Source organism: Lepidothrix coronata, unplaced genomic scaffold, assembly GCF_001604755.1.
Source record: "Lepidothrix coronata isolate B3197 unplaced genomic scaffold, Lepidothrix_coronata-1.0 Scaffold206, whole genome shotgun sequence".
In the NCBI taxonomy this organism is placed as follows: Eukaryota; Metazoa; Chordata; class Aves; order Passeriformes; family Pipridae; genus Lepidothrix; species Lepidothrix coronata.
The window spans coordinates 1,130,650-1,142,710 of record NW_016690386.1 but is presented as its reverse complement, the minus strand read 5'-3'; the positions used below and the strand labels follow the sequence as shown (position 1 = coordinate 1,142,710).

The 12,061-nt window shown below is 36.5% G+C and overlaps 1 protein-coding gene across 4 annotated transcripts in view; it reads left to right on the top strand.

The window, feature by feature from the left end:
- LGR5 (leucine rich repeat containing G protein-coupled receptor 5) overlaps nucleotides 1–12,061 on the top strand; it is an 88,884-nt gene that overhangs the window by 27,834 nt on the left and 48,989 nt on the right. For 3 of the 4 annotated variants that reach the window (XM_017832820.1, XM_017832823.1, XM_017832822.1), the window contains exon 2: nucleotides 9,249–9,320. In XM_017832820.1, coding sequence (XP_017688309.1) covers nucleotides 9,249–9,320 — 72 coding nt within the window. Of the gene's footprint in view, nucleotides 1–624; nucleotides 714–9,248; nucleotides 9,321–12,061 lie in introns of all 4 variants that reach the window. The other variant, XM_017832821.1, reaches the window with a different exon arrangement.

Here is a 12,061-nt window from a genome sequence, read left to right as displayed (position 1 = left end):
GTAGAAATAGTTCTGAAGTATTTTACCTCCGCGTATTAATTGTACAGCTCTGATCCCAGTAATTTCAATTATTGTAAAGGAAAATAATTTATCTAAAGAGATAACGTTTATATACTAGAGGGAGCACAGCCCTTTTCCCTGAAGATTGTGCTGGTATAACCACCCGGAAAACACGTGCCAACACATAAGATGTCTCTACCAAAGATTTCTCCTTGGTAGGGTGACTTAGTGCATCTCAGCCCTGCTCCTTGACCTGAATTGTTTAAAGCTAGCTCAGGTATTTTGGTACTCTGCCTGTCTGAAGGGCAGCTGATCAATTACAAGCAAACAAAATGTGTGAAGACTAGGTATAAGTCATGTCAGTATAAGATTAATGACCTGGCATTTATGTATATTAAGGCTGTTTTAGACTAGCCCCTGTGAAGGTATCTTATGATGAAGGTGAATTTTGATTACTTAAGGAAAAAAATAATGACCTGATGGAGAAATACAGTGGTTTTAAGTACATTATCTCTGTAAGAATCAAGCTATGCATATTTCTTGGCGCTTACTATTGCAGAAATTTGGGTGTTCAATCTATCAGGGAAAGATCTGACAGCTTTGTCATTCCTCTGAGCTCTGCAGGAGGTGTCGGAAGAGGCTGTCAGCCATCCGGAGCTGGCAGATCTGGAGGCCTATTGTATTTTAGTGAACAAGCTCTGTCAGACATAAAGGTAAGATATGTGTGTAAAAAAAATCCTCAACTTTTTATATCTGAAAAATGTTTACAATATTTACGTTCTAGGCACAGGATCACCCTGCATTACTCTAAGCCAAAACTGCCAACTGAAATAAAACAATTCTGCTTCACCTTTCTTGTTTGAGTTTGTGGAGGTACAAACAGCAATGTAGTGAACCAGTTCAGGAAGCTGATTTGGATTAGAACCAAATTTTTTCCTGCTGGATTTTTTTTAAAATCCAGGCCAGTTGCCAACTCTGGTTCAACAGCATCCTCACAAGGAATGAGTAGTGATGGGCCGGGGTGGGGAGATGAGGAGTAATTCCTTTGGTAGCAAGCATTGGATGAAATTGAGTGTGTTGGTAATATGACATCCCTTGGGTTGTCCGTGCAATTCAGAGAAGATTCTGTAAATAATTATTTCAGCTAAGCAACAACACAAAAATGATCAAATTCATACTTCAGAGGAGAACTGTAGTAGGTGTGATACAGCGTAGCATCATTTTCCTTCCCTGCATACAGAGCTGTGGTGCACAGATTTCTGGAAACTCATGTTCACACCATCACTGTTGAAATGTGTTTGTAGCAGATGCTCTCACAGCCTTTTGTTTTTTAATCCTTGAAATCCATGCTGTGGAATTGAGTTGAGACAAAGTAAGACAAACAAAATCAATGACTTAGAGTATATCTTGTTATGAATGAAATCAGGCTAGTCATAAATAATTTCCACTCTTGGCAGACTCACTGAAGTAATATTGGATATTTTGCTGAAGATGAGTTTTAAAATTGGCTTATGTAACATATAATCTGTGATGTATATAAGTTGCGGTTGGGTATTCAGCTCATTTGGCTGTATGGTTCATAATGCTTGATTTAAGAAGCGTGTACTTTATGACAGTATGTATTTTCAATCTTTGTCTACACTCACATATATTTTGAATTAATTTCTGCTGTAGACAAAGTGTAGAATTCTTATAAACTATGCTGTGCTTTTTGTAGATATTCTTCTCTCATATAGATAGTCATAATTTAGGAACAGCTTCACAGGTATGAAATTATAGACTGGGAATTAGAAGGAAATTGGACCTCAAATTTCTAAAATGGATGAATGTGTCCACTCATTCAGAAAAAAAAAAAAGGGGGGGGGGAAGAAAGGATTTTTTTTCCTATATTTTTGTAATTTTTGGAGCAAATAGTTATAAAAATAAGCAACTTCTGGAGGGGTAGAAAATATTCTGAAACTGAGAAAGGCCAAGCGTTTTTTTCTCCAGCTTGGTCACTTCTAATAAATATTGTTTCTCAATTTAGCTGCACTGTTCTTCATCAAAATAAAATGAACAGTACCTGATAAACAGGTAATGATGAAAAACACAACAAACACGCTAGTAGTTGTCTTCATAAATTACAATAAAAACTGATATTTTTCTGTTTGTATTGTTCAGTATTTGAACAAGACAAATCATGTATGCAGTACTCATTTAATATTTGAATTTGTTCAGCAGAAATAGGTAATAACTCATAAAGTAAAATAATACTGATACAATCTATGGGCATGGGAGGAAGAGGAATTCCATTCAGTCCTCTTTTAATTGCTCTTACTGGCTTTTATATTATAAAATACTTCTTATTAGTTATTTATGTTTTTTAATGTGTGAGTTAAGTACAGTAAATGACTGACATGTTCAAATGTTTTTATAACTTACTCTGGTAACTATTACTTAGCAAACTGAGTCTTCAGCATCAAATGAACAGCCATGAATCAGCTTTGAAAGTAAGTGGCTAGTTTCATCTAGGAAGCATTATGAATTTGATATACAAAAAAAAGCAGAGAACCAGAATCTTTGTACCTAAGGTGAAATGTCAGGTACTTAGATTAATTCAGCAGTGGGTGTGTTTGATGTGATCTTTGATTTTTACTTTGTGTTTTGACCCAAATTGTTTGTTCTGCCCTGCTCCCTCTGCTGGAGCGTTGGATAAACTGAACGGCAAAATCATTTCCTGAAAAGATTAATCATGCACATACTGTTTGCTTTACAAATGTTCTGCAGCCTAGATATAAGTAAGGCTTTGATGGCTGTTTATATGATAGAATTGCCTATGTTCAGGAATAATATGTGCTGTTTAAAATGACTCTATTACAGAGCTTCTGCAGTAATAAGCCACTCTGCTGCCTGTGACATCAGAGGTTCGAACCCACTGACAGGTGTTGAGAGTGCAGAATTCTGGCCAGAGCATATTTCTTACTTTGTGTTGAATCCAGATGTGACCTAACAGCCTAGTTTGCCAGGATCCGATGTTATGGGCCAATACACAACAATAGAGAGATGTGGACAGAGCCCTCTTGGTGTTACTGGATCACCTTTGAGGCTTCCCTAAGTTCAAAGTGCCTGATCCTTTTCATATATGTCTATTTACAGTTGCAATGGTTGTGTCTTCTGTAAGCAAAATGCACTGCTAGAACAAGCACCACTGGTGTGCCAAGGAAAGGAAGGAGAGTGAGGCAGGCAGCAGTACTGTCTGTGTACTGGCATAAAAGCTCTTTGTGAGGTGCACAGGCACACATATTCTCACTGCTGGGTCTATTCTCCGGTGACCACACATCATCTGCTTTTCGCAGGGTGTGTTTTAATACAAAGGTTTTGAGTCTCTGGAAACAGTGAACTTCAATGTCAAGTAACAGAAATTTTCTGTAAAAAATGTGTAACAAGCAATCCTCTTTTAGCCTTGCATCACTTCTTTGTAAAAGTATAGCATGGGATCAGTTGCTGTTAATTCGCTATTACATGAGATAATGAATTTTTAAATACTTAATTTTAGCATTTGTCATTATCAATGTGCAGAAGGGTAGAAATATCCACGCTATTGCCACTTGTTATTTACCATGAAAACCTTGATAGTGAGATTTTCTGTTTTGTGTAATGTTTGTTATAACTCTCTCCCTACTGCTGCTTCCTGCAAATCTACCACTTTTTCTTCCAGAAGATTTTTCCAAATATAAATATGTACTCTTCAAATGTGAATCATTTAGTGGAAATTCACATCTTAGTCATAGTTTACTACGAAGTCCTTTAAAGAACCACAGATGAAGTTTGAAGCTACTTATGAAAAGGAATGCTATGGTTTAATTTGCAGAAAGCGCTAACAGTGCTTATTTTTGTGTGCTCATACTCTACCCTATGCTGCTCTGCATGTGTGTATTAAACATGCAAATACATGACTAGGAGTTTTCATGATGACTTTGAAAGATTGTGTAATTTAGGAACATTAAAATGAAAAATATTATCATGGTTTTCTGACTCTGTTGGCAGCTTATGCATCGCACTGGTGTAAATGCCATGGTTGGACAGTGTGATCCACGATCTAATAAAAAGGGCACTGGACAAATCATCATCAGTGTCGGTTTCCTTTTGGTGTATGAACATCTGTTTGACTGTGAACATGTCACACTGCCATTAGGTGTCTTAATTTCTCTTCTGTAAATTGATGATAATTCTATTTATTTATTGAGACCCTCAAACAAAAACATCTATAGCAATTTACTTGTAAGAAATAGGAACTACTACTACTACAGTGTTGACGAATAGATTTAAGTAGCTGTAGCAGATGAACATATTTTTCATGAAAGCTAATGAAGCATTTGCATTAGTAGATGGCACGTAGTTAATAGCTAACATATTCTTCCATTGTACAGTGGAGCTGTTGTTCTGTCAACAGTAGAAACAAGAGTTAAAAAGATAGGCACAACAAGGGAAGAAGAGAAGTAATATGCACCTGTTTTCATTATTTTTTATTACTACATGTGAGCTAGTGTGAAACTGTGCTGTAAATTAATTAAGGAAATTGTCATAGTTTAGAAACTGTTCTCAACTGGTAGTAGCTAAGGGAGTACATTCAGTCTATTGTCAGTATTTTATGAAAGTGCTTTATCTTTCAAAGACTTCCATAAAAATAATTGTTAATACATCTTGTTGGGATAAGGCAGGCTTAGAAGAATCAAAATTAATAATCCTAATAATAAGTCTTGATCATTTTCTAAAAATCAAGCGGGTTGCAATGGTTAAGAAAATAGGCTACAAAATTGTATTAGACCTGCAATGGGTAGACAGGTTTGTACCATTCAGTATAATAGATGTTGAGCCTAATAGTAGACTGGCAGGTTGATGAAAGCCAGTAGAAGTTTTGTGTGTATCCCTGGAGAGATTTTTGTTCTCCTTTGAAAGACTTGAGTATAACATAAAAACTGATATTCCAAGATGAATAGTCACTGAAACGTTTCTTGTAATAACAGCTAATAACAGGTTAGTAACTCAGCCTCCAAACTCATCTATTAAGTGTGAAGAACTGGTTCACTTAACTTGTTTTACTGGCTTTCTGGAATTCATTTTGAACTCACTATTAAGATGGTAGCTGGATGTTTTTTTCAGCACATATATGCATGGACAACAAAACGGGGGAGGCAGAGAGAGGGGGAAGACTCGTATTTGCCTTCTTGGGTGCTGTTTTGCAAATGCTCATAATTTGCCAATCTGCTCACCAAGAAAAAACAGATAGATGCATGGTGGAGTTTGCAATATTTTCTGTTTTTCAAAGATTTCATCGTAGATAGGATTCCCTTAGCAAGTCACCAGAGGCACAGTATGGTGATTGATTGGCACAGGGTGTAGTTAAGATATCATTAGAGTGAGCCATGTTGCCAATGCAGTCATTGAAACAAAACTTCTAATTTTTTGAAAAGATGAAGTTGCATTTGCTGGTATGTTGCTTTTATAGTCAGCAGTTGGAAACAGGCTGCAGGAATGCTGATGGGAGAACACACGATATGTCCATCTGACTGTTCAAAACGGTTTATTGCCTTTTCAGTAGAATATGGTAGTTCACGGTGCAGATAGTTTTCACAAAGGTAGATCTGGTACTATTGCTGGTTATATTAGGAGCATTTTAAAACAGGGTATGCTCTTACTGTGTTGCTCCTACTGACATCAGCGGGGTTTGTATGTGCTTTGATGGTGGGAGACAGGAGTAGTTCTGTTACGCTGAGTTATTTAAAGGTTTTCAGTAATGTAATAATTCTGTGTTTTTCATTGCTGTAGTTTGTAAGAGTTTACCAAGATCCAGTATAAAATCAGAACAATTCCACTGAGGATAGTTAAAGATCCAGTACCTTGATTTTAATGTTCTTAAGCATTACAATGCAAATGCTGACGTGTAAGCCATCTTTCATCCCCTTCTGTTTCCTAGAGAAAGCAAATTGCTGATTTTGGCAGGCTAGCAGTGAAAGCAGAAATCAGAAAACCTGTTTGATGCACTTCTTGGAAAGAAACCATTGCAGGTGCAGGACATAAGACATACCCATTGCAAGTGTTACTGGTTATCATAGTAATAATGTGTAATCCTGTCATTTACCAGCTAGCTCTTTCTGGCTGTTAACTGTGCTTTATCTAGCTAATGGCTGTAAATCTCATCCTAGCTATGTCTTCTTGGCAGTAAGGTCCAAAATGCTGGCAAACCAAAATGCTGAAAACTTCCTTTATTTATCTCTAGAGCACTGTGAGGAATTCCTACTCAGAAGCCCAAATTTTTCATATTGCTCATACGAGACCCAGTGACCGATTGCCTTGCATTAACCATTTTTGTTTGTCTCACATCTCCAAATATCCCCCCAGCAGTAGCTCTGGGTCATGGTACTTCTCTCCCTTTTAGTGAGCAAAAATTGGATTAAATGCATCTATGGTGATTCTGATCCAGAAGAATATTCTGAATCTAAAAAATGAACTACTGCTTTCCAATGTAAGGGATGTGTATTTTTTTAGGGAGAAATAATAACACCTGTTTAGCCAGCTGATACAGTTGGGAAAAGTAGAGGTTTTTTATTTTTGTGCCTAAAAGTTTCTCAGTTTTTCCAACTGTATCCGCTAGGCTCATCAAATGTATTACCTCTCCCTGCAGTAGTTGCACTTATATTCTTAAACCCTTATAGCTAAAAGAACAGCACATTGCCAACATAGACTGGAATGGCCTGTGTATTAGTTGCAAGTGTGTTAAAAACTAGTTTTAAAAGACATTGTTTATCAAAATTGGGAAATAATTTCTGTTACATCCACCATCTCTGGAAGTATTTAAAAGATGCATGGGTGTGGCACTTAGGGACATGGTTTAGTGACCAACATGGCAGTGCTGGGTGAACAGCTGGACTGGAAAGATCTTAAGGGTCTTTCCAACCTAAATGATTCTGATTCTATGAAATATGCATATGTAATGTTTAGGAGTTTTGTTTTACAAAAACATCTTTATATGCTATGTTCCAACAAAAGAATAATCTGGAAAAGAAGTAACCAGAAAAAAAGTAGCAGAAGGAAATTATTTAACTAAAAAGAGTTAGCAGTTGCTGCAGTGTACACTGGGAAAGAGGTTCTCCTCCATCATATGATGTGGAGCACATACTTTACCACATGACTGAGTCCAAAAAGGAGACTAGGACATAGGAGTTCACTGCTGGCAAATCCAGCTCTAGGGTCTAAAGATGTTATTAAGAAAAACGCACATATTGTTGATTTTCTCCTTGTGCATCAAAGCACATAAGGAAAGCCACCTCCTCTTATTCTAATCCTCTTAAGATATTAAGGTCTGATCTGTAGATTGCTTCTGACTGGTTCATCATGGGGTCCTGTGGGTGATACAAGCAGACAAGTACTGCTTGCTAGTAACAGAAATTAATATGCTAGAAAACCAGGTTTTCTTGGTCAGCCAGAGCACTGGTTAATGCTGGTTTTGTAGAATGCTCTAAATACGTGTGTATCTGAAGATGAATCATTCCCATCTTCCAGCAGGGCTGGTTTTTAAGTCTAAAATGTGATTTGGGATGTTTCCAAAACCCCATTAAGACATGTGTTGAAAATATCACAATCAAAATGATCTTGTTAAAATATTGGGTTTATCTTAATATTCCGTAGTATGTACTTCACTACCTGGATGAGTTTTTCTTTTGCCAAATAAATCCATGTTTTTGTTCCTTTGCCAGAATAAACCCTTTGAGCCTTTATCAAAGTAAAAGGGCAATAACTGCTAAACAGTATGAAAGAATTAGGTGATAAAGTATTACGGTAAAGAATGAATTTAATAAGTACACATTTCTCAAATTATACTTTGATTTTGAAGTGAATGCAGAGACCTTACTCAACAGTGATTTGATAATTGTTATAAAGTATTAACACATTTCCTTTATTTCAGAATCTCTATGTGAAGTATGTTTTTAAATTATACGTTTTAAAATTCAGCAAAAGATCAAACATATATCAAGCATATATTCTGTAATGTGAAACAGACTGTGAATAATAAGAACTAGATGGAGTAGGCATAGGATGCCTACCCACCAAAGTACAGATAACTTATTTACCTTGTAAGCTCTCAACAGCTGGAAGAAATAAAGTTATCTAAATAGTAACCGAAGTAGCTGGAAACTATAAGCACTGCTACAAATGCATAGATACGTTTAAATAGTGGGGACTTTTAAATTACTATATAACATTTGCATAAAATATGCAGGTCATTCTTAATTTTATTTTAAGAAACTACAGGAATTTTGTTATAGTCATGTAAGTTGGATCTTCCACACAGAATTCTATTATACAGTCTGTTTACAGGTTTTGTACTTAATGAAAAGCAATTATAATGGTACTGTGGGGCATGAGAAAGACAATGGAAAACCATGAAAAAGCAAGTTAAGAATAAAAAGGTATTATATGAAATTTAGTCTAAAACATAGCTTGAATGAGCTCTGACAGAGCTGATATGGCTAGTAGTTTCCTGTACCAGGAACTACTGTGGAACCCCAGCAGGAAGTGTGCTACAGAGCGGGATCACATTACACCCTTGTTTTATGGTTCATTTCACTTATTTAATGCAATTTGACTACCTGTAACAAAAGAGCACTCAAAAATTGCATGTTTATTATTTGAAAATATATCATTTCTTTGAGTCAAATTGGGGTTTGGGGACACCTGATGTGCCTAATGTGAGGCAAGGCAAATCAATGTGACCATGCAGCAGGTTGTACAGGAAAGGCAAAGTGATTCCATAGTCATGAAATATAAAGGATGTTGCAGATAGTCTGTATTGGTATGCTTTTGCCTGTCTACTTTAGTAAACCAAGTGTACTATGGTGCTACAACAAAAACAACAAAATTCATAGTAGTTTTTCTTTACTACTCCAAGTAAATTTTAATACAATACAGTGGTTTATTAAAATTATGTTGACTAAAAGGGTTGTTTAGTGTTCCAGATGATTTATAGAGAGTGATAAAACATTCCAGAATCTCTGGAAATGAAGAACATGCTACAGACTGTATTTGATTTCACAACCCTATGTTCATACGAAAGAAGAATGTTTAGTGTGCTAACTAGATAACGATTCATCAGTACTGGCAGAGGAACTGATTTTTCTTAATGTAGCACTGAAAAATGTGTGGAATGAACAGCTGGATGCCACAGTTGTGGCATGCCATATTAAGTCTGTGTCTGTTTTCCCCTACAGTGATCTCAGTATGAACAACATTACTAAGCTGCCCTCAAACCCTGTGCACAATCTCCGCTTCCTGGAAGAGCTGTAAGTATCATTGTATTCTTGATGGGCATAGTCAGCACTAGACACATTCCTGTGTTTGTCTCTCATACTTACTGTGGGAACCAGATAAAATGGTGCAGGAAAGCTGTCAGCCTGACACTTTTGACACATGCGGAAACACTTAGTTGAAAAAAACCCAATTGCTGTGATTCTGGAAATGAACTTGTAAAAGAGTTACCATGAGGCTACAGCTTCTCCAAGCAGAGACAGAGCCAAACAAATTAAAATTTTTAAACAAGAGTTGTTTAAAAGAGCTGGATTGCTTTTTGGAAATAGTTAAGCAGCAGGATATTAAAAGTTTGAATACTGGCTCATGTTTATTAAAATCACAAGTAAAGCTGTAATCAAAACCAAAACCTGCTGCCTCATTCTGCCTGTGTCAAGGACAATTGAGTCCACATTTCATAGTATCGAGGCTTCTTGTCCTAATCACTTTTAATTACTCTTTCCTTACTCTTAAACTTAGCGTCCCTGAAGGCTGACTGTAGAATGCAGGATCCTGCAAAAAGCTTAGTTACGCTATCTAGTACGTTCACGGAGGGAGAAAAGTACATTACAAAAACTAGCTGATCAAGCACAACATCAAAAGAGGAATGCTGGCTTGAAGTGATGGTGACTAACCAAAAGTGAAAAGTATTGTGCATTCATGAGACCTGGATTTGGCAGTGACTCTAGTTATAACGGCCCAGGCTTAAAAGAAAATTTAGGTTTCTGAAGAGTGATTGAGACTCTATAACTGTTGCACCATAGATCTTGTGGAAAAAAGCTGGCGCCTGTATTTGTATGAGGACCTCTAAATGTTGATTAAAAGCCTTTTATGAAACATGGTTTATAAGTTTTAAAGTGAAAGTCTTCTGTTTTATAGCATGTTTAGCTGCTAACACACCATAAAATCCACGTAAGAAATGCAGAATCATTGTACTGCCTTTCTTGCAAAGACAGGTCTGTTTTAAGCTATGAAATGTGTACAATCCTCTGCAATTTAGGTGGGTATTGCTGTGACAATTTTGGTGTCCTTGTTAATGCTCCTTTGAATTTTGCCAGCTGGTCTTTCCAGGTGGCATCTATGAAAAAAATAGATTATTGAAACAATTTTGTAGTGCTAGCTTTGGAGAATACCCTATTTGCAAACAGATTTTCCTTTCATGACTTATTTTTATTACTGTTGGCACCTGTATTTAGAAAGCTTTACTTCTTTTCAGTCTCTCTTTCTTTACTTATTTCTTTGATTGTCAGTATCTTTCTCGCTGTTAGTGCAACTTTGGGATATTGTAACAGATATGAACATAACAGAGAGATGTCACGCACCAAGTGTGTATGAAGTGAATCAGGCCACAAAGTCCCTGCTTGTGGACTTCTGCATAGTGTTCATGCTTGCTTGTCCAATTTCCTGTCAATTTTAATAACCCTACTAAAACCTTCCAACCCAGTGATTGGTTTCTAGCCATTAAAGAAAAGTTTGGGCTTTTCCTGGAAGGAAATTCTAATACCTGAAGCCAAGTTACCTTCACTGTTTCATTTTATGGTCCAAAGTTAGATGACTCAAATAGCAAGACTTAAGTCAGTGCCTGAGAAGCTATTCTGTAGTCTATGTCATCTTCCTGATCCAGACCTTTGAAAATGTTCTTACCTTCTTCTTGTGCTGGGCCTGCTTTTTCTGCTGGAAATATTAAACGTTTATCCTTACAACCCTCTGTTCCAAATCAAGTAATGCCAGTCCTTCATTGCTGGTAGTACCAGAAAGGTATTTATGTCTTTACTGTGTTTTGTTTTACATATACATAGTCAACCTTTCTGTTTGTTTTGCACAAGCCAACAATTTCCATTTCTCATTAATTTAATGCTGTTTTGTGAAACCCTTACAGTTTGTATTCCCTTTTAAAAGAAGCATGGAAAACTGAAGCCTTTGGAGATGTGAGGCAATTGATTACCTCCTCTTGTTGTGCTGAGAGATTCTTTGGTGTTCAGAGACATACAGTACAATTCAGCCTAGTATTACTTGGAAAAAAATTACAGGCAATGGAAAGGGAACTGGATATTCAACTTTGAAGTAGGGGGTAACAGCCATTGTTGTTCTCATGCTCCCCTATGTTAATTTCTGAGCAGTGATTGTACATACAAAAATTATTTTTCCCATCCAGGCATTGCCATATGATGGTTTTTTTCTAGCTTACCTGGGAATTCTGTGTTTTGTTTATGTGGCTCAGTTAAAAGGTACTATTGAAAAATATAACTTGACCTGTAACACAGACATTGTTAAAATAAGATTTTATGAGATCTTTACCAAAACAATGTTCCATAAAATTAAAATGAATTTTAGCAATGTCTGTCTGCTCTTCAAAATACAAAACCAGCAGGAGCTTAAAATGCATTTTTTAGGGTTTTTAAGTGTTGAAAAAAGTGTTACTAGTACCTCTATTAGAGATCTGGTTCAAAAATCTGATAAAAGCCAATGAATGATCCACCTAAGTTTCAGCTTAGATGTTATATCCTGGATGCCCGGTTTGGCCATACTAATAAGTCATTACCTCAAAAGAACTAAGATTCTGTTAAGACAGTTAGACCAATTTTTTTGCCTCCAAAGCAGTGATATATAAGCCAGGTCTGTTCAGCCAGTTGTGAACTTCCATGCTGAATGTGATCTACATTTACAGTCAAGGTTAGACATCTCTGCACACAGCATTCTTGCAAACCTGATGATCGTGCCTGGTATTTATTCTTAA